Source organism: Gekko japonicus, unplaced genomic scaffold (assembly GCF_001447785.1).
Source record: "Gekko japonicus isolate JY-2015 unplaced genomic scaffold, Gekko_japonicus_V1.1 scaffold116, whole genome shotgun sequence".
NCBI lineage: Eukaryota > Metazoa > Chordata > Lepidosauria > Squamata > Gekkonidae > Gekko > Gekko japonicus.
The window spans coordinates 906,037-929,308 of NW_015164669.1; the positions used below are offsets into that span (position 1 = coordinate 906,037).

General features: G+C 42.1%; 1 protein-coding gene across 1 annotated transcript in view; it reads left to right on the plus strand.

Moving 5' to 3' along the window:
- The window catches only part of NCKAP5 (NCK associated protein 5), a 647,654-nt gene that overhangs the window by 165,593 nt on the left and 458,789 nt on the right, over positions 1-23,272 (plus strand). The window contains exon 4 of the mRNA XM_015409153.1: positions 16,086-16,219. Within this exon, the coding sequence (XP_015264639.1) occupies positions 16,086-16,219 (134 nt within the window). The remainder of the gene's footprint in view (positions 1-16,085; positions 16,220-23,272) is intronic.

Consider the following 23,272-nt stretch of genomic DNA (forward strand, 5'->3'; position numbering starts at 1 on the left):
TAGAACCCAAGATCAATAAGGAATAAAACTGGAATCCTGTATTCAGGAAATCCTGTTTTTCCTCTAGGGCTTTGTGGCTTCTCACTGTGGCAGGAGGTCTCCTGTTGACAGTACTCTTCACCTGCCTTCAGAAAAAAAACTGGAAGTGATGTAGGTTTTACCATAGAGTTACTGGTGGCTCCTAGAGCTAACCTATGTTACTTATGGCTTTTCCTTGGAAGTTACATAGCATTGTCACTGACATCCCATGCCCCCCATGTCCCCACCCCACCTTTCCTTCCAATTGTAGGGTTGCCAGGCCCCAGGTTCCAGGGGGGTTCTCCCACTTTGGGGGGCTTAGATCCACTGCCAGCCACCTGGTCAGTGGGGGAGACCCCACACCCAAACATGCACTTTGTCATGTGACATCCCCAGTGTGATGACATCTCTTCCGGGTGACGTCGTCATGCTGGGGATGTCACATGGCAACGCTCTGGATTTTGGGCAAACTATGGTTTTGAAGGCAAAAAACCATAGAGTTTTGCCCAAAAACTAGAGCATTGCGTGCAACATCGCCAAAGTGATGAGGTCACTTCTGGGTGATGTCATTGCATCGAGGATGTCACACACAACATCCCACCCACCCTAGATTCCCCCACCAAATTCCCCCGCGGTGGCGGCAAGGGGACCTGGCAACCCTTGCCAGGCTCTATCTAGCAACTTCATCCTCCTCACTTGATCTCTGTTGTTCAAAAATGGTAACAAGGTATTCCCCTGAGAAAGCATTTACTTCTGTTGCACCCTCCTCCTTTTGGTTCTGTCCTATAATTCAGTCAAATTAATGTTCCACTCAGTGATATTTTATTGGCATGACAGATACCAGAAAAGTATGTGAGAAATGTGTACTGTTGAGGACTAGCTGTCAAAAATGTGGATTAGGTGGAAAGAAGCCACTCGCCCAGAATAGGGACAAGACTTCTGTGTTGGGACCCCAAGCATTTTCTGGTATTGGGATATGAAGAAGAAGAAAAGAAGAGATTGGATTTATACCCTGCTCTTCACTACCTGAAGGAGTCTCAGAGCAGTTTACAATCTCCTTTCCCTTCCCTTCCCCACAACAAACCCCTTGTGAGGTAGGTGGGGCTGAGAGAGCTCTCTCGAGAACAGCTCATGAGCTAACAGCTCTGAAATAACTTGTAACCAATGTTTCCTCTAAGGTGTACAGTCTCGTGAGCAGAAATTTTACCCTGTGAGCCAAAAGTGGTCCTAGCATTAAAACTGTGAGTGGGCCGGCATTAAAAAAAATATTAAAGTGTACAAACATACAAACAACATATAAACTATTATCATTTGTATTACAAGCCATATATTTATATTAAACTTATTTATATTTATATGAAACATATTTGTATTACTTAACCTCCCAGGCTTAAGGGCACAGAGAGTCACTTCGCAAAGCACCAGAAGCCACCAGATCGCCTCTAGCACGCTGCTGAGCCCGGCTCCCCCCCCCCACACACACACCCTTTCCAACTAACTTTGCAGGCTTAAGTGCACAGAGAGTCACTTTGCAAAGCACCAGAAGCCACCAGATCGCCTCTAGCAGGCTGCTGAGCCCGGCTCCCCACCCCAAGATAAAACAAACAACCAGGCAGCTCACCTCAGGAAGGGCAGAAGCTGGGCAACAGAGCAGTCCTCCTTCTGGGCCAGGATATCTCCAGGAGCAGGAGGCAGAGGACTGCCGGGGAGGGTAGTAGCGTGCCCCCTTTCACAGGGCAAGCAAACTGCAGCTGAGGGGAGGCGGGGCCAGCCCAGATTAGGAAACACAAAGCATACTGCTGTGTTTCTGTGCTGCCTGAGCAAATGGGTACCTGCTGCATGGCCATTGGGAAGGGAACCTGTCGCCCCTGCGTTGTGGTAACAATTGCTGCACTGGCCAGGGGAAATCGGTGCGCTTGACACAGGTCTTACTAAAACCAAATGCAGCTTTCGAATGCAACACACCTTGTATTCACTTTTCAGAATGTAAATATCTCGATTCCCTTTCCCTATCTCTTTAAGCTTGGAGCAGCTTAAAGGGAACCTAGCTTGTAACTCACCCAAGGTCTCACCAGCAGGTGCATGTGGAGGAGTATGGAATCAAACCCGGTTCTCCCAGAGTAGAGTCTGCACTCCTAACTGCTACACCAAACTGGCTCTTCATCTTCTGGTGGTTATTGTAATGTACAGGCATCATTTTCTGAGCCTAGTGCAAATTTATGACATGCCCCACCCCTTGCCCACAGTCCCATATCATGCAGACAGTGCCATGAAAGGTAACCTCTTTTATCTGAAATTATAGAAATGAGCCACTTCGTGGTATTTGGTTGGCAATCTGTGCCAGGCTCTCCCTGGACCCTTGACCTTGTTTTGCTCTCTCCGTGCTTAGACTCTGGTAACCTGTCTTACTAAAACCAAATGCAGCTTTTGAATGCAACACACCTTGTATTCACTTTTCAGAATGTAAATATCTCGATTCCCTTTCCCTATCTCTGGGGTAGAAAAGAAGTAAAAAGTTGCATATATTTCCAGATCTCATTCCTTAGACTTAAAAGAAATGCAGTGCAGCTTTTGAGATTGCAGTTTGATTTGGAAGACCAATGATAGGCTTCTTGTCTCTTTTCCTGGGAGTGGTGATTTATTCAGAGGATAAACTGCAGAAGGAGAAAGGATTAAGGTGGGCTCCATGCCAGTCAGTTGTGATGTGATTGCTCTCAGTCTTTCCTGTAAGCTTGCCGCTTACCTTGTAGTGGCCTGCATTCTCCTGCTTTTGCTGCTGCCCCCCTGCTGCTTTCTTCTGGACAGCAGGGGGGGGGGAGAGGCAGTATGGTCAAGACATCACTTTCAGCAAACATCCCAAAGTGATGTCATACTCCCTCCTGTAACACTCCTGTTCCACACCCTCTGTAATATCACGCTCCTTGCAGGTGCTGGTCTGACAACCCTACTTACACTTATAATGGTCGTTCAGATTATTTCAGTGATAATCTGCAGTTCTTCCGCTGTTTCCCTTTTGCTTGGCATATGTGTCCAGGAAACAGTTTGTTTTGATTTCTGTTCTTTAATTGTAGATTGGCAGGGCAGTTCCTTTGATGTTGACGGTCTTCGGGCTACTATTTCACTGTATCCTAGGAATGGTTCTCAGGAGGTTAGCATTCCTTTAAGCAGCTTCCTTTATGGTCTAGTTGATTCTCCCTGTTCTTCATTGTGACTTCCCTTTAAAAACACACACACAAATGAAAAAGCAAACACCCCCCCCACTCTATTGCCATTAAGAAACCGCTGTGTTTCTCATCTGATCTGAAATCTCTGGGGACTGCAGTGATTAATGTTGCAATTCAAATTGTTATGGGGAAAATTATGAGGAGACAAATGGCAAATGAGGAACTTGCAAGTGTATGGAGACTTGATTCCCTAGCCTCCTACACCATGGCCCCATGCAGTCAACAGTGTTTTTGTGCAATTTCCTGTCAACACAACACTGAAGTCTCATGTGATCTGGGGGGAAAATGAGTGAGTTGATAAAATAACGGTTGGGCCTATGTGAAGGCCTGGTGTCCTATACATTCTCTAAATAAATAAATATGATCAGGGGTCATTTCGTAGAAATAGAGGTGCAGGAGCTCATTGGCATAACTTATTTGCATACGCCACACCCCCTGACATCACCGGAAGTGTGTCAGAAGGCAACACCCACTGCTTAGGCTCCACTGGACTGTTTTGGATTGCTAGTATTGGGGCAGTGGGGAACATGCAGATCTGTCGTCGCAGAGGAGGGAGAGCTTGTACCTGACTAAAATTTGGTCTTAAAGGTGCCACTGGACTGTTTTGGATCGGGGGGCCGAGGGGAGCTCTGCAACTTACCTGGCTGCTTCTTGCTCTGACTGAGGGCTGCTGGGAGCAGGGGGTGGGGCTTGTTGCATGTGCCCGCCCCCTGGGCTCTTTACTGCCGGAGCTCCGCTCCTGTGCGCTCCTGCAGGAAATGACCCCTGAATATGAGCAGAGTGGCTGCTGCTGTTAAGGGACCAATACTGTGGGAGTGAGAGCAATACAGAGCTTACAGAAGATTATTTTGGGTGGAGACAAGTAACCAGAATATGTTTTCTCAGTTATTCCTGGGGTTTTGCTACATATATGAAAGCCCATTCCAGACTCTGGCAGAGTCATTTGCCTCAAATCCAATTTCATTTTCTGCACAAATTTGTTTATATTGAAACTATATTTGTTACAAAGGACCTTCGGTCTTGAGTCTGAATAAATCAATATGAGACCCATAATGGAGAAAACATATTTTATTAGATGAAATGGCAATTGTTGGCATCCAGTACAGCCTGGATCATGACTGGTAATACATACTATAACTGTTATTTATTTTGCTGTTGATTTAAGCTCATCCTGCACAATTGAGAGTATTAGATTTTCATATAAATTACCTCTTGCCTAATATCATTTCCAGGTTTTATTTGATCTTGAAAAACATTTCATTATGTTTAATTTAGGGAAATGAGATTTCTTTAATTACTGCCTCCAGAAGCTACTAAAAGCTCAATTACATTTGCAAATTCATTTTTGAACAGCTTTATGGTTTTAAGATAAAAATTCCATGATCTGAGTATGTAAGCTTCTTTGTTCGTTGATGTACTTCTTCTTTCTTACTTTTAACTTAGTGCATGTGCATCAAGGAAAAGAAATACTGCTTTGAGCACAAAATTAATTAGGATAGAAACCAAAGATCAATTCCAAGCCTTAAAACAAGTCTCCGAGCTTTAAATTTGAATAAACAGTTAATGTTTCATTATAGGAAAAAGACTGTCAAATATATTTATTGCATCCCTTCATTTCCTGTTGAAAATACCATAAATAACTTGATCAGAAAGTTCAGCAAGTGGAAATGAGAGTGTGAGCACTACTGATGCAGGTGGCATTTCTGCATATGGTGTAGCTCGGAATGGTTTATATTGCTGTAGTGGATTATATACCTATTAGTGCTTTTTATGTCTAGAGACCCTGAATCTCCAAGCATGACTGTAAAAGTCCATCCACCTAGTAGCCTCAAGTTTATTAGTCTCTAGAAGATGACAAGAGTTTTTAGTAGTGATTCCAGTTTTATTGGCCTGGGTGGCTTGTTTCACATAATTAAACAGCTATTTGGCAATGATACCTTTTCTTTTTTCCAAGTGCTGGCAGTGTAGAGAGCAAAGCTAAATGTCTACAACTTCCCCATTATTTAAATACTCCCCCCCCCCAGCCTTGGAATAAATGATGCTGCAAACACAAGTGCGTACGCAGTAACTTTGCATACAATACCCTTCTAGTTTTTCTTTTTTTAATTAAAAATACAGATTAATTCTACACTTACAATAGAAGAGGGGCTTCTTAGCAGCAGTAATACTATTGTATAGATGCATTTAGAACTAGATTATTATATAGCCAAATTGGAGCTGAATTAAATTGCTGTCCTGCCACTTGGTGGCAATTTTGAGCTACTGCATAGTGAGAGTTGGCGTCCTCTTTTCTGACAAAGTAACAGTACCAAGGGAACCTTTATAATTCAAATAAATTGGTTAGAACCATAAAGAATACAATTAACTAAAAATATAAACACTAACACCCACTGCTCATTGTCACTAAAGAACCATCTAGGAACATCGAAATTCTTACGGTTTTCTTTTTGGCCTCCATCATAAGACAGATGCAAATAACATACTGCATTTTCAAATGCTGGCTGTTTAGCAGATTTGTATCTGTTGACAAGAACAGCTGGGATAATTTGGAGTTTTTTCTGAATTGAAATTGAAAAGGTAAAATAAGTTTCATTTTATTTTACAATTAAAAAAATTGCTTGAACTTAGTTGAAGTGAGGATTAAAAGAAGATACGTTACCTGTTGAACCAGTAGGGTTGAAGAATGTGACAGGATAGGGTTGCCAAGTCGAAATTTCTCCTTACTGGGGGACTCCCGCGCTGCGCCTGGACCATAGAGTTTTCCCTCGGATGGCCGTGGCCCTGCCCCCAGCATGCCCGGCGTGGTCACGTCACTTCCGGGTGATGCGCACGTCAGGGTGGGGTTCCCCCCGGGGCCCGATCCGCCAGTGGCAGGGAACAGGCCTCTGGGGTGGGGGTTTCCCTGCCCCCCGGGGGGACTTGGGAAGCCTGTTACAGGATGAGCTGGTACAATGACTCTGTAATATTCTGTTCCTCAGGAAACCCAACAATTTGCAGATTCTTTGAGAAAGTTATTACTATTAGTTTAACTGGAACTGGGACTGCAACCTTATACTCACAAAATGGAGGAGGCCTGAAAAGAGGCCCTGGTAGGTAGGAGCAGCAAGGGAAGCTTAGAGGCAAGAAGGATGAGTGAAAGTAAGCAGTGGTATGAGAAAGGTGCACTGGTGGAACTTCAAAACACTTAAGACTAGATGGCTATGGGTATGTTAGAAGAAGGAAATGCTGGTCAAGATAGCTAAAGGAGGTAGGAGTAGTATTCAGTGGCCTGAAGAGAAGGCATATGAGAAATAATAAGGGTAGAGAAATGAAGAAAGGGCTAAGGAAAAGTGGGATTAGACTAACCTTTAGATGGGACCTTGTCAGTGTAGGTAGTGCATTATTGGCAAGATGGAAGTTGGGATGCTGCAAACTTTATGGCAGACATGATCGACTGTTAAACATAGTGTGTTCAGTTTGTCACTGAACAAATTGAATGCGTAGTAGGGGCTACCAGGTCTTTCCTGGCTGCTGGCGGTGGGGACCCGGTCCTTCTCTGGGGCTTCTTTGTGGGTACGCCATGATGATAGAATCATAGAGGTTTTTCTTGAGCGTCCCCCGCAACATGCCCTGCGTGAGGATATCACCTCCGGGTGATGTAATTGTGCCAGATGTATTGGCAGAGACAGGAAGCTTTGGGGGTGGGTTCCCCCGCTGGTCGGATCAGGGCCTGCGGATCTGGGCCCCCCAAAGCAGGCAACCCCTCGCCCCCATTGGGGGAATGGCAGCCCTAATGCCTGGTGAACAGCATTACATTGGGTCTTTTGCAAAACCACACATGTCAAAATATTGCTGGTCCAAGCAAATCATCATCTACTACCATCATCTACCTCATACTGCCTCTTAATTTATTAATTTTAAGCAGATTATTAAAATATAGGAAAAGTTAGAATCTATTTGACTGGCTGCAAAAATCTATCACAGATGCATAACATTTTGCAGCTAAAAGAGTGATAGGTCTGCTATTATCTTCTAATAGAGGAGGTAATGTCTCTGTATGATCCTTATTTTGGAGCAAAGGAAGATTTCTAGACTCAGAAAAGTAATTACATTGAAAGGTAATGTGATACAGGGTGTTTACACTACCTGCACCACAATCACATACTCTGTCTGATTACAGTATCCTAAGATACCTCCCTTGCAAAACTCTAGATGGTAGGGGATTAAGGCATGCCAAATAAAGGGACGCATATAACAAGGAACAGTCAAATATGAACAGTAATCAGGGGTTGTCCATGTGGAAGAATACCAACAAATTGAGTAGAACAAACATATCATGCTCTACAGATTGTACTGTTATAATAGTACTTAAATAGACATTTCTTAATTGTTCCTATGGCTTCCTGTCTGATTACTGCATAAAGGGAATCCAAGGAAAGATTGAGGAGCTGTAGTCATTGCTCAACAAGTTTATCCCAGTGGGGGAATAAAAGAAAAAAAAAAACCCCTGAGCCTGCCAAAACAGCTGCCTTGAAACAAAAACAAAAGCAAATTGGCAGCCATTAATGTCACTAAGGTACTTAAAAAAAAAAGAAAAAAAGAGCACAGCATTTATTTACAACTAGTTTGTAACTGAGTTAACTGTCTATATAAGTAATTGCTAGTAGAGCATAGCAGTAACAGGGAGGACGTAAGCCTCCATTGCGTAGTCTAAGAATCCATATATACAAAATTAAATAAATTTAAAAAGTGCTGTTCTGTAGTGTTAGGAAGGAATATATTTCAGCAACCAACCAAACACATAAATGGGTCAATGGGCTGTGTTGAAAAATCAGCTTCCTGATTGTGACCAATGAACAGAGCATGAACTATCCACCATGTGTTTGAGAATCCCTAAGTGAAAGAGGACAATCATGGAAGGAATAAGATAAATGCTGGGTGCAGAATTTAATCTGTAGTAAGGGAATTAAGCCAGATGTCATGGGACCGCTGTGACAAAATTGTCCTAAAGGGATTACAGTAGGGTTGCCAACCTACAGATATTCCTGGAGATTTGGGAACAAATCCTGTGGAGGAGGCATTTGAGGAGGGATTTCACCGAGAATCTAAATGTATACCATAAAGTTTGCCTCTGAAGCTGCTATTTTTTTCAGGGGAATTTATCTCTGTCATCTGGAGATCAGTTATGAAAGTGGGAGAACTCCAGGCTCCACCTGGAGGTTGGCAAGCCTAGATTACAGTGGCCGAGAAGCAGTAGTGGTTGGGCTGAATTAATAATTGAATTGAACTAAGAGGTAATTTTTTTGGTACAAGTTTCTAGTTATTACATAAGATCTTTTGAAACAGGTGATTTAGACTATGTTGAAAAATCTCTCTTTAGAAATCCTGTTTGCAAGCCAAGACAATGCTGCTTAAGCTGTTTTTGTAGTTGACTTTTTAAAAAAACTTTTTGAGAGTGAGAGCTTAGATTTTTTTTAAAAAAGCTAAGACTAGTATGACGCCCCCTATCCGCTTCGCTCTTTTCAGATGCAAGATTTTCCCTCCGTTTTTCTTTCCCTGTCTGACTAAGCCACTCTAGTACTGTATTTTCTTCTTTCCTGAAGAACTCTGGCTGCCCCACCCTGTCATAGTATAATATTTTGGCTGTTTGCTCAGCCCAGGAACCTGAGGGGAGGATTGGGGGCCCCCTTTAATTTAAATGGCACTCAAGACGTTTTTATATTCCAAGTTAACAAAATATTTTATTCAACACAGAAGGGAAAGGTCAGGTGAAATCAGGGATTGAAAATTCTGAGGTAAAAACAGTACATGCACAGACTTCAGTTCTTATGTTCCAGGCTAATGAGAGTTCCTTAAAATCTTTATGTTGAGAGGCTTTTGTTCCAGTGTTTTCCAAACACTCCAGCACATTTTCTTTGAGTATTCTCTAACTCTTTTGGTTTCCAGAAGGCTGGTGCACTAGTACCCAAACCCCTTCTCTTGAAACACCAGTACTCATCTTGAGTTTTTAAATGACTCTTAAGGTCTCTAAAGGCAGTTTCTAACCGCACCAGATCAGGGATCTCCACTCTTCAGAGCTATCCTGTTTAGACTGGGTAGGGAAATTCCTTCTATCTCTAAAAGATCTATCCCCTCTCCGTCTATCTACCCACTCGTCCTTACCAACTTTCCCCAGTTCTCCTGTGTTAAACCGCTCTCAGTCAGGGCTGAATTTCGAAACTGTCAGTACTTGACTCTTCTCAGCTAGGGCTGAAATCAGACTGAATTCTCCCCAGCATCCAGTTCCAAAGTCTCTCTCTGCTCAGCTGATGCTAACCCATCAGATCTCTTGGAACAGCCTGTCACTCAAGGCTCTCTGGCTCTATGAAGAATTAACCCTTCACGGTCCGTTACCTGTGTGTACAGCACTTCTAAGCTTTTAAAAGTGCAGTCTGTCACAACTAGCTAGGCAGGAGAAATAAGCTTTGTCTCTTTTCACATGTCAGTATTAAACGAAGCATGTCTTTCCTGCCAGCTATATGTACAAAGATTTAATTGTTAGATTCTCCTTTTCCCCTCATTAACTTAATATAGCATAATGTGCAACAAAGGGGTGGCTGCTAAATCCATTTTCATGAAAAGTTAAATTATTACAGTTTATATTTGATTGCTTTGCATTGTTTAATTTAATCTAGAACAATCACCACTAAAATCTACAAAGGCCCCGGTCACACGGGCAGGAAACTGCAGAGGAGAAGCGTGGCAGTTTGCCCTGGGGCAAACTACTGCGCAGTTACGTGATCAGACCTCCTGTGGAGGTTCTGTGGAGGTACCGTGGAGGTTCCATGGCAAGGGAGAGGTGCCGATCACAGGACAAGCCGGCGTGCAACGAAGAAGCGCGCGCCGTGGCAAACTGTTTTTTATTTTTGTGTACATGACCAATGCGCATGCTTCGGTGGGTGCGCATGCGCATCCACAGAGACTTGGACAAAAAAAAACACCTTATTTGCAAGGGGACATGGGCGGGCGCCGGATGCCACCGGAAACGCGATCAGATACCCGCCCTTGCCCCGGAGTTTCCGGAAACTAGTACCTCCAAGGTACTAGTTTTTTGCCACGCAGTTTCGGCTGGAAGCCTCGGTTGAGCCACGGGAGTGCTACGCTTCCCAGATGTGCTGGTGAGATCGCGCCCGGAAACTCCGTCTGTTTTCCGTCTCCCTTGTGTGGCTTCTGTTACGTGTGACCGCGGCCAGTGATTACCATCAGCATTAGCAGTGTACTTCAGAGTGTTAATGAGGGACAGAGGTGTATTAACTAACTAATCTGACAAAGTTGAGAAGTCTATACTTGCCTAGTGTAATAGAAACTTGCTGCGGCAGAACAATTTGACTTTAAGCCGTTTATAAAAATTGTCATAAGCACAAAACCCCATGTACATTTCCCCTTTCCCTATCCTCATACTTTGGGTCATAGTTTTTCATGCTGTCAAAACCTACTACAAAGAAAGCTGCAATATGTTGCAGAGTTGTTTGTCAGTGCCTGAGTTTATTTTCGTGAAGAAGCATCGATTGCAGGATGAAAAACATTTAATTTAACAGCAGTCGATGAGGAGCAGACAAAGGGCTGTCTGAAGTTCTGAGTTGTTCAAAATGTACTCTAAAAGGTACAGCCCCCAAATATCTTGTACTCACGTTAAGCGAAGATGTGTTATTCTGTGGGCATATACTTTTAGATAGTCTTTATGTGGAATTGAAATAATTGTCTTCGTGTCTATGTGCAACATTTCAGCCAGTGCATAATGTTTCTACTTGGTGATATAATAATCCAAGGCTACACTTCAGTGGAAGATCTTGCATGATTGGAATGTCTTTAAAATAAAATCAGAACAGTCTGTAGCTATATTTTCATCGTGCAGCCCTGAAGCTTGATATATATTGAAAATAGACTGTCTGCCTGTCTTACCCCAAAGCAGTAAGGGTCGTTGTTTCTGGGTTTCTAATGGGCTCCTGTCACATGGTCAAAGGCCAATGGAAGGGTAGAGGCTATAGTGAATAGAGGTGAGTCTTTTCTTCTTATTGCATATAGTCAAATATGCTGAAAAGGCAAGCCCACCTTTTTATTTTGTGAGGCTGGTCTCCTTCCGCCTATCTTTACTCAGGCATTAGATTGGAAGAACTGCACTCACAGAAGTGACTATATAGCTGTAAAGGGGGAGGGGGCAGAACATGCTTATAAAACATAGATCAAAGAAGAGAGCTCTAAATAAAACGAGATATGCACAAATATGGCTCATGAGAAGGCCTACTGAGAAGCTAATTATCAGACACAAATCTCAGCACTGTACAGTTGTTAACGCCTCCCCTGCTCCTTCACTGTAGGAAGAAAGTAGTGTGATCCAGGTTGTTCTTCTGTTTATTGTTACGGAATTTCCCTGATTCTACCCCTCCTCCCACCAAAAAAAGACAGGGTAGTTTTAGTTGTGGTATCAGTGAGTTCCCAGTCCTGTGTTTTCCTTGTAAGACAGGATGGGGGAGGTAAGAATTTCCATGGAAGATTCGAATGCCAAGAGAGGTTGCTTAGCTAACTGCTTATGTGCTTACTATTTATTTCAAATAATGCTGGACTTTTAATTATTATTAATTTTCTGAAACAGGCTCTGAGACCAAAAGAAAAACTCAATGCAGGAAAAAAATGCATGGATTTTTAGGAAAGGCATGGTGGTTATGAGAAAGTTTAAGTGCCCCACTTCCATATTTCAGCTCTGCCTTAAACATGCCTTAAACATTTGGGTTACTGAGCAGTCATATAATTAGGAAACACATGTTTACTAGTTAAACAGTGTAGTTAAGATGGAGCTGTGGCTGGCATGCTACAATGTCTATGAAGAAATTCCTCATTCTATGCACAAGGACTTACAGGACTAAATAAGTGCTGAGATGCTGAACATTCTCAGTTCGTATTCAAAGCGCTCTGTAAGTAATGTTTTCAGCATCTTGCAGAATTGTGTTATGCAGCTCTAAGAATTAATTGGATAATTTAATTAGAACACTAAATTTCTTTTATGGAAATTTATTTCCCATTTTGGAAATACCCACTTCCAAGCTTTTATGTATAGCTAGCTAGACAGAAGTTCTGTATTCTCTGCATAATTCCCCATATTTTATCGCAAGTGTGTAGATTTTTCATTTAATCCCTCACAACTTCCCTGTGTGTCATCTGCTTATTTATCACTGTCTTTAAGATCTTTTTTCAGCCCGGCAATACTCATATTTTTGGTCTCTCGGTTACCACTATTATAAATTTATTATCCGATAAGATTTATAGCTCTGAGATTTGTACAAATAATGGCTTAATACTAAGAAAGCTTTGTTATTCTGTAATGAAACCATATGCATAATTTCCTGATACATTTTTGCAGGTATGTCATAAAATTTAGGTCAGCAGTAGACATACATCTACGCAGCTGACGGGCTACAAATCTCACAATGCAGTGTTTACAGTAGGTTTAAAAAAAACATATAAATGGTATGCCTACTGTGGTTTTTCTGAAGCTATAATCTTTTCCTGATCACTTTACGTCTGTGCTTCCTGATAAATAGAAACTAAGGGCACATGGCTTGTATGCTCAGGGGTGCCGATCACTACTACTTTATTAGAAACTGAAGTGTAATAATGATAATATTTATTTATTTGATTTTTATCCCGCCCTCCCGCCGAAGCGGTAAATAAAAATAATATAGTAAGGAAGAATCCTCTGTCTGTATTGGGTATAGTTATCTATAGACTGGCAAAAATGGGAGACTGATATCCTCAAAATAATCAGAGACCATGATTTTTATTAATTTTTTATTTATTTATTAAATTTCTACCCCACCCTCTCCCCAAAGCGGCTCAGGTAAGCAAATGCCAGTCAATATATGACTGAACATAATCATGTTGACTTATATTACATGGTCTGTTTCCAATGACGGAAGGATAGTTGCTCCAGCAGAGAAGGGTGATTGATCTGCAATACATAATGGTCTTCTAGGTATAAACATTTGAGGAGTTCAGCGGACTGCAGCTTGAGGGGTGACAGGAAAGTCCCACTGCATACGTTTTGCTCCTCTCATGGATCTCATAGGATATGAACCTATACATAGTATTTATAAAGTCCATTAAATGGTAATGTCAGGACCTATCACCTCTCTTAACCATAGTCAGATGGAATTTCTACACAAAAGGAGGAAACACCCACCACATGCTAGTAGGGGTGCCAACTCTTAGGCTGGATATTTGAGGGTGGAGCATGGGGCAGACGAGGTTTGGGGAGGAGGAGGGACCTCAGTGGGGTATAATGCTAAAGACAGTTGTAATTTGGGGAGAATCTGGGATTTGACAACCCTGCGTGTCAGGGCTAGGCGTATTTGGCACCTTATAATAGTAGCAGCTGTAGAAGCCACCCCTGTCAGATCAAGGAACTGAATATTCATCCTGATCATATTTTCTTGCAGAAGCTTCAGTACTTTACTTCAGTGACCTGCATTATTCTTGTCCAATTATATATGATCCTGAAATCAAGTTTTCTTCCAAGATTCAAACATCTAGAATACTTACTAAGAAATCTTTGAGAAGGTAGGGTCTCCTGCTGTTGCCAAGAGACCGGACCGATTGCTTTGTAAAAAAACTGGGAAGGATAATTGTATGGCAGTCATCCACTGCTAGCCTAACTGGCTGGGGAGAGCACTGGATGTGCTATTTTGTTATATCTGTTGCTATTACATGACAGAATTACAACAATGGGACTATTGCTGCATGCGGTGGTATTTTTTGCCTATTGTTATTTTTTTTATCCCAGTCTGCTTCTCATATGGTAATTTGACAGAGAAAAAAGAGACAGGAATTGTAAGAGTGCAATGAAATTACTAGCAATAGTAATTTAGATTTCTCCTTTTTCTCCCTGTGCATTTTGTATGTAGTAATCTTAATTTTGAAACTTATAAATGGAAAGACCAAGGATTGAGTCCAAAGGTAAATTTGCAGCAGCAGAAAATGATCTTTGGATCCAACACCAGATATTCTTGTGAAAATGACATTGGAGGACGGGGGTTCTCAACTTTGTTGAACCCGTGGGCACTTTTGGAGTTTTCAGAAATGCTAGTGTGTACCATGTGAAAATGGCTGCCATTGGGAGCAATTACAAAATGTTGTGGTTTCCAAGACTGGCATCCTATCAAGGAGGCAGCTATCTGCATGGATACTCTGAAGACCCAAAGAAGATCTCTCCTGGAGTCTTCTGAACCTCTTCTTTGTTTGAGGAAGAGATCTTTGGAGGAAGAAACAAGTGGATGGCAGGAAATACATTTGTGGGTACCACTATTGGCGAGATCATAATTGTAGGGAATATACATATAACCAGCAGAATTAAACTTTTGATCTTTTGAGCATCTCACAAGTGGGGGAGTAGGTACTTGCTCCTCTGGGGGACAGGTATTGTATCTATCATAAAGAAAATTGTTATTTGGACCTATCCTAGCATTAAAATCTCCCCCAACTATCAAATAAGCAGTTGGATACTCACTAATTAAATTCCAGATATATGTTTCAAGGCCAGCCCAATCTATATCATTCTGAGGGGGACAATAGACATTAATAATTAAACATGTTGTCTGAGAGTACATCAACACTAATGCCATAGCCACTTGATTAAAGGGAACCAGTTGTTTAGCCCTTACGTTGAGTATAGTCGAAATTAATATACCCAATCCCCCTTTTGCTCTCCCCCTTTTAGAGGGCAGTGCTTGAAGATCATATGTTTTATACCCATTAAAAATAATGGGATCTACCCGCCAAGTCTCCTGCAGCAAAATTACATCAAACTTCCTTAAAAAGGTTACAGTTTCAGCATCCCTCAATCTATTGGCCCATCCCATGACATTCCATGACATTAAAGAGATAATCTGTGAGTTGTTGTATCCATCAGAGGAAGTTGAATTATGTAGTCAGTCAGAAGAGATCAAATCCAATTGGCCTGTTCGGTCACTAAACACACATCCATTACCTCTAACTTCCTTGTTCTTAAGAGGATTATTATCATGGATATCATTGTTAGATTTCCCAGACATGTCTTCATTAAAGTCCATCACAGGATCTGGGGAAGCAGAATCACTATTAACAGGAGTATTAGGGGCAGTAAAAAATTGGAGCCTCTCCTTATTTCTTTGGAAGTTGCGACTTTGATTCCCCAGCGACAGGAGGTTAGTCCTCAATGTCTCAAGTCTATTAACAATCACAGCTTGGTCCTCTGTTGGTAAATTTGAGTAAGAGTTTATCAAATCATCCTCTACGGAATTGTCGAGATTCAGGCCTTCATGTGTTTGGACTGCTGAAGGTAAATTCCTTCCTGCGGGAGTAACTGCCATAGCAACCACTCTAGTTGTTAGGTCCTCTTCCCTCTGGCTGGAGAAATCCATCAAATCAGGTTGCAGAGATGCTGGGCTTTTTCTACAAAAAGAGCTCTGCTATATTAGAACTATTTATCCTTAGCTCTCTTATAATGTTTATAATGTATATATTACATTGCGTTTGAAACTTCTTAATGATGACTGATGATGTAGATTTATTGACAATGAAAATGCTGGTGTTTTTTTCTTTTCCTTCAGTCAAATTTCTTTTATATTAAACATGTGCTTAACTTAATGCTAATAATATTTAAAGAGTTCTATATTAGGAGATACATTATTCAAAATAGTTGGTTGATCTTTTTTGCTTTATTATTTGTATTTTGATTAATAAAATAAAATAGCTAATCTATATTTTTAAATAAATACACATCCCCTTAAAAGTTTTGAACATAAAATATTTAAAATGAAGTGACATTTCATTTTATTGTTTGTTTTGTTTAAGTGTGAGAAGCTGATACATGAGTTGGAGGAAGAGCGGCATTTGAGACTTGAAAGTGAAAAAAAATTACGAGAGATGACACTGGAATCTGAACGCAACAGAGCTCAAATGCGTGGTTTGCAACAACAGTTTTCAAGGTAAGATGCAATTTTATGTTCATAATATTCAAGAAAGTATGTTTACAAACAAGAACACTAGGGCTGTGAGACTTGATTCCTAGTAGTGGGTATCAGATCATGCAAAATATTAATAGTTAAATTCAACAGAAGTCAGGAACTGTAAGTTGAATCAGATTTCAGGTAGGGCACTGTTTTCATTATCCCAAGTTTTAGGAAGCATTGTTACCAGTTCAGGATTTCTTTTCCTGGTTTTTCTGAGGGACAGTCCCAAAAATTTGGGATCATAATTTTTGTAATCCCGCCTCCATTTTCCTCCTCCTTGGGGCAGCAGGAACAGGAAAGAAGTATAAATACATGTAAGGAATTTGCAATATGTGAAATTGTCCCAGCACAAGAATATAAAGTTCAAAAAAAAAGTTCAAAAACCTTTATTGGCATAGATCATAATCATACAGCACAAGAATATCAACTAGGGCTGCCAAGTGGGGGTGGGGGGCGGTTAAACCCCTGCTTTGGAGGCCCGATATCCGCCGCCGCGGAATCGGGCCCCGGGGGGACTCCACCTCCCCGAAGCGCAGCATGGCTGCATCACCGGAGGTGACGGAACCACGTCGATCATGATCGACGTCGCACGTCACTTCTGGGACGTGCTGGCGGCGCGTGCGCATCAGAGGAAAGCTCCCGGAGCCCGGCGACACTCCTCCGCCGGTAAGGATATTCGACTTGGCAGGGATATTCGACTTGGCAACCCTAATATCAACTAATACAAAAATATAAACATGTTAATTTACAATAGCTGAATTTATTTATCAATCAAGAACACATGGTGCATCATCGTCTGCCCCTATCATGGGATGCAAGCATCGCCTGGCAGAAGCGTATGGAACAGCGCTGCGGGAGACCGCGCTATTGAGACAGCTGGCCGCCAAATTGGGTTTATTGTTTCCCATCTTGGATTACTTACATAGGAAGATCAGAGCACCTTGATTATTGTATGGGTTTTATTGTGGTTTTAAATGTTGTCTATTTTATTGTATTTTATCTATTTAATTCGGCTTTGCCGCATGTTAGCTGCCTTGAGCCATTGGGAGGGCGGGATACAAATCTAAATAAAATAAATAAATAAATAAATAAAATAGTTCAAAATCTAGTTAGCATTTGGAGCTCCCCTACCCAGCCGCCTCAGGAGCTGAATACTTCTGTACCCTGCACCCTGTATAAATAGAAAGAGAAAGATGTGAGCCTGTGTATTTTTGCAGTACTTGTATATTTTCATTTTGAAGATGCATTTATTCTTACATACAGTATATTGTTAGTTATAGAGGCACATGCTCCCCTCCTTCTGCCATCAGAATACAATCATGACATGGGTATAAGTGGCGCAGGGCTCTTTTTGTAGCAGGAACTCCTTTGCATATTAGGCCACACCCCCTAATGTAGCCAATCCTCCAAGAGCTTACAGAGCTCTTCTTACAGGAGCTAGTGTAAGCTCTTGGAGGATTGGCTACATTAGGGGTGTGTCACTTAATATGCAAATGAGTACCTGCTACAAAAAGAGCCCATGAAACATGATACTTATAAAAATCTTGTCAATTTACCTTTGTTGTTTAGTTAGTGACAGCACAAAGCAGTCTGTTTTCATTGCATGTTGTGAGAAAATGTTAGCCTATCATACAGCCTCTCACTTTGAATGCATAGGTCTGGATATGACTCTTGAAGTCAAAGGTGGCTTAAAAAAACAACTCCTTTCTTGTATTGATTGATTGTTCCAGCTTCTACTAAGTCAACACATCTATGGCTGAGATTTCAAATCAATTGAAATAGTTCGCTAAAAATATAAATCTAACAAATTCTTAAAATGATGCTGTGATTACTGTCTTATGCCTGACAATTTAGAAGTAAAAAGTGTAACCATCTCATATTGCCTGAGTTTGTACTGTTCTTGGCATATAAGTTATCCTATTATAAAATGTGCTATATCATAATTCTTGACACCCTAGGACCTTTACCCTTCCATTCAAAACTAATATTGTCATTATGGATTTCTACTATGTGTGTTTTTTAACAGAATAGAAATACACAATGACCACACACACACACACACACACACACCCATCTCAATCAAACTAGCTATACTACACTGTAGTATAATATGAAAAACTATGGATGGTTTTAAAAACATTGTTTTAAAAGAAACATCTGCTTCTTTTGATGCATAGCCTACAATCTGGAGCAGAAGCTACTGTTAGGACAGAATGTGGAGAAACAGAATGGTTTCCAGTTGGCAAAGGTGTCAGCAGAGCCACCAACATAGGGGGACTGGGGGGACCAAATTTGGGGGGCCCAAGTCATCTGGAAAATCCTTGAAGCTGGTAACCTGCTATATTCACACGGAATGTGTGAGGCAAAGCACCCCTTTTTCCTTCCAGGGGTTAATGTGAATAGTAACGGGCCTGTTCTAGCTTGCAGGTGTCAGTAGTTCGACCTTCCTGCCAACATGGTTCTTATAATCTCCAAGGCCGGAGTAGGGCTCCCATTCCCCCAACGGGGATGGGGGTTTGGCCACTTTCGGGCACCTAGATCTGCCGGCCCAGATTTGGCTGGCAGGGGGAACTCCTCCTCCAAAGCCCCCAGTTTGCAGTATTGCGCCTGGTGCAATGATGTCACCCGGAGGTGACATCATTGCGCAGGGCACATTGTGTGGGGGGGGCAGTCAATCATTTAAGGAAAAACCATAGAGTTTTTCCTTAAATTGTAGAGCGTCCCCTACAACATGCCATGTGTGATGATGTCACTTCTGGGTGATGTCATTGTGGTGCGTGCGCAAAGCTCGCGCACTGAAGAGATCCCAGAGAAGGACTGGGACCCCCCGCACCAGCATCAAGGTAAGACCTGGTAACCCTCAATTATCAAGAATGTGATAATTAACTCTTCTTGGGAACTGTGGTCCACTGGATGGGGGGGGGGAGCAGGAGCAATGGCGTAATCTTCCAGAGGGTTCCACTGAGAACATACCTAATTGGATTTGGACCATCACCTGACACTAGATGACCTGGGACTATAATTGGGCTGGAAGCCAGATAGAGACCTTGCTAACTTGGTGATCTTGGTGGACTGAGGCCCTGACTATGTTGAGCTTGCGTTGCAATGACCAGCTGCATAGAGAACACCTAAGCTTTTGCCTTGGATATCGAGACTTTAAGATTGTGCCATCTAATATCAGATATTTTTTAAAAAGTTATTAGATACCAGGAATTAGATAGAAAAGTTACCTTCTTTGTTTTCAGCTGTAAGGCTTTTAGAGTTTGTGTTGCCTAGAGATCAATTTTTCTTTAAGTATTTAAATAAACTTCATATATTTTCTTACCAAAGCCAGATTTATTGTGCACAGTAGCCCTGAGAACCCATGGGGTTCAGGCTTGGATTCCTTGACAAGATGCATTTCATTTTTTTTTTTTGCTAGTGCAGTTCTGACCGCAGCCACTAGGGGTGCAGGGAAGGCAGAGCTCAGCAAAGAGCTCCTCAGCCTTTCTGCAAAGTTTACCAGGAGGCAGAGGGAACATTTGCTGATCAGCTCTTGCTATAAACAGGGCCAGCTTGCTCACTAGGTGAACTAGACTTTCGCCTAGAGTGCAGGGCCATCATGGGAATGCTGGGCCCACGCACCACGTGCCCTCCCTCCATCGCCCACTGCCATGCGTGCGCCTCCTCCGCTGGCCCCAAGTTGCGGTGCCGCTGCTCCCTGCCACCTGGTGAAATACATTTAAGAAGATACATTGAATTCCAGTAAGTAAATTTAGACAATAAAATATGTGTATAATAAACCTACTTATTTTTCTCTAAATAGTCAGTGCTCCACTTCCTTTGCATATTTAAACTCTGCTAACAGATTCAACCCTGCTGAACAGTAATGCCAAGGAAGAATCAGGAACCATCTGGATGATATATAGTGTCATTCCGGTGAAAACATAAAGTTGTGCACGGGATACAAATTGATTTCGTCTCTCTGTTTTCTGTACACCCATATTGCTTGTTGAGTGAACAGACATTGAATAAGATCCAGGCTAATGATCAGATGTTACAGCACTAACTTTGGCTTTTATTATTTCATTTACTATTTTATGCCATGGGAAGCAATAAAACAGATTATTGGATAATAGTCCATCTGCAAATAGTTATTGTAGTTTTTTGTAATGGTGCTTTAAACTTTTCTTATTTTTGTTCAAATTTCAGTAAGCATGTCATTGAAAATAGTCTTGCTGATAAATGTCTGCAGCTGCTCCTATGGAAAACAAAAACCTATCTATACTTACTTATAAGCAATTCCCACTGTGGTCAGTGGAGCTTACTCCCAAGTAAGTGTTCATAGAATTTGCAACCGAAGAACTAAACTAGACATTATGCCATCCATGGGAGGGTTCTCATGGATGCCGCTGCCATTATAGTACTGAACTCAGTCCATTCAGAAATGCTGTGAGAGTCTAATCAGACCCTCACTGCAGTGGGATTAGGCACTTTTGTTTCGCCTCCATGCTTTTCAAGTGTAGGAACAGACCTAAAAGCAGGGAGGAAACGAGAGCTCCTGATCCCACTGCTCTACAGGTCTGATCAGGATCAGGCCCTTGTGACATTTTTAAATGATCCAAGTTCAGCCCTAGAATGGTTGTGGCATCCACAGGTTGGACTTTTGGACACCGTGGCATCTAGTTTGGCCCTAAAACTGCTTGGGAGCAAGCGTCAACTGTAAATAGTGGCAGAGTTGCTTCTGGATAAACATGGAAAAAATTGTGCTTAAAAAAACAACAACCAATAATGCATATTGAGTGAAATATATGTAATTATCTAAATTGAGATTACAGAGAATCTGACAGATGTGATATATTGTAAATCCAACTGCAGTATACTTCATCTTTTCTGTGCTCACACTAAATATTAAAGCCTTTCATTTCCAACAGGTGTGAACTTACTTGACTACTGCAAATTTAGTAACATGTAATGTAATATGACATCTTGTGTCACTTCCTGGTTGCAAATATGACCTCTTCAAATCCCTTGCTTTGTAATTTTGACCCACCCTGCTGAGTTTGGTTTGGTGATGGCAATGTCATCTAGTCAGCTTAACAATGCGGAATTGAGAATTAATTGTCTGAAGTGATAAAGTAATGGCCTGAATTCCTACTGTTGCTTTAATAAGATGAGGCTGTCTTATAGAGGTACTTCTCTTCTCATCTAAGTCCTCTAGCAGTCCTAAATATGGAAGTCAGCATGTGAAGCAAGACTGTCTAGATTGGCTTGGAAAAAAAGGTCGCTGCTCACTACCATAATCATGCAGAACCAGAGGTCTATTTATGTCTGTCCTGGGCAGGAGGGCTGGGACTATATGGCTGTATGTACTTCGAGACACTGTTGTACTCACTTCACCTTTTCAAACTCCGTTGCTGTTCAGAGAAGCACTGAGCCATGGGCAATGTGGTGTGTAGTTGTACAGTTTGTCTGCTTGTGGAGGGAGCACCTGTTAATAATAGATTATATCAAAATATAGATAGTAATACTGTTGTATATGGGTCTAATATAGTTGACTTGACCATACGTAAGCACTACAGTTTATTCTTCCATTCTTTTACCTGCAAAGATATTTGACCGTGTTAGCCTTCCTAACTCGAAGCTATGTCATGTCCCCTTGATATCCCCAGACCAGTTGTATATCAATATAACTAGTGTGTTGCATATCAGTACATCCCAGTAGAATCCAACTGGCAATAGCCAGGATGTAAATTACTGTGGTTCACTCATGCACATGAGAACTTTTTAGCTTTTTGTCTTGGAATGAGACAATTGCTTCCTGACCCCAAAGTGGCGTTTGGCATTTCCCTGAGCGTGTAAGAAAGGGTCATTAGAACTAAGCATTGATGCAACCCTCTCTGCCCTCCCTCTCATGATCTGCCTAAGTTCACACAATCAGCATTGCTGTCAGATGGCCATCTAGCCTCTGTTTAAAATCTTCCAAAGAAGGAGACCCCATCACCTCCTGAGGAAGCCTGTTCCACTGAGGAACTGCTCTAACCATCAGCCAAAAACTGTTTAGCCAAAACCTTTTGATTTAATTTCAGCTTATTGGTTCTGATCCGACCTTCTGGGGCAACAGAAAACAACTCTGCACCATCCTCTGTAGGACAGCTCTTCAAATACTTGAAGATGGTTATCATATCACCTCTCAGTCGTCTCTTCTCTAGGCTAAATAAACCGAGCTCTTTCAACCTTTCCTCATAGGACCGTCTCCAGACCTCTCACCATCTTCGTTGCCCTCCTCTGGATGCATTCCAGCTTTTCTATATTCTTCTTAAATTGTGGTGCCCAAAACTGAACACAATACTCTAGGTGAGGTCTAACCAGAGCAGAGTAAAGCGATACCATCACTTTGCATGATCTGGACACTGTACTTCTGTTGATACAGCCCAAAATCTCATTTGCCTTTTTAGCTACTGCATCACACTGCTGACTCATGTTCAATGCTCCCTCTAAGCTGTGGAGTCCGGTGAGCAAAAATTCTATTTTGTGAGCTACCGGCATTAAAGTTGTGAGCAGGTGATCTGGCTGCTGCATAAATTAGTTTGCTCTGGAGCCATCCTTCCTGAGCGAAGACAAAAATGTGTGAGCCAGAGGCTTAAAAAACTGTGAGCAGGCTCACACTAACTCAGCTTAGTGGGAACACTGCTCATGTTCAGTGTATGGTCTACTAAGGCCCCGGTCACATGGAAGGTTTTGCCACGCAAGAGGGACGGATCGGGGGTGCATCAAACGGGCGCGATCACATCACAACATCTGGGAAGCGGAGCGCACCCGTCCCCGATCTGTCCTTTCCGGGCGATACTGTGCATTAAAAAAAAAACAACCCTAGAAAAGAGTACTACCTACCTGAAGCTCTGCAGCAAGGGTGGCTGTGGGATCGCTGGTGCGCCCGTCTTCTGCAGCATTCGAGGCTCCCGGCCAAACTGCGCATGTGCACACATGCGCAGCCGGCTGCCTCACTCTCTGTTCCGTGGCTCCCCCCCCCGGCATCTGATCATGCCG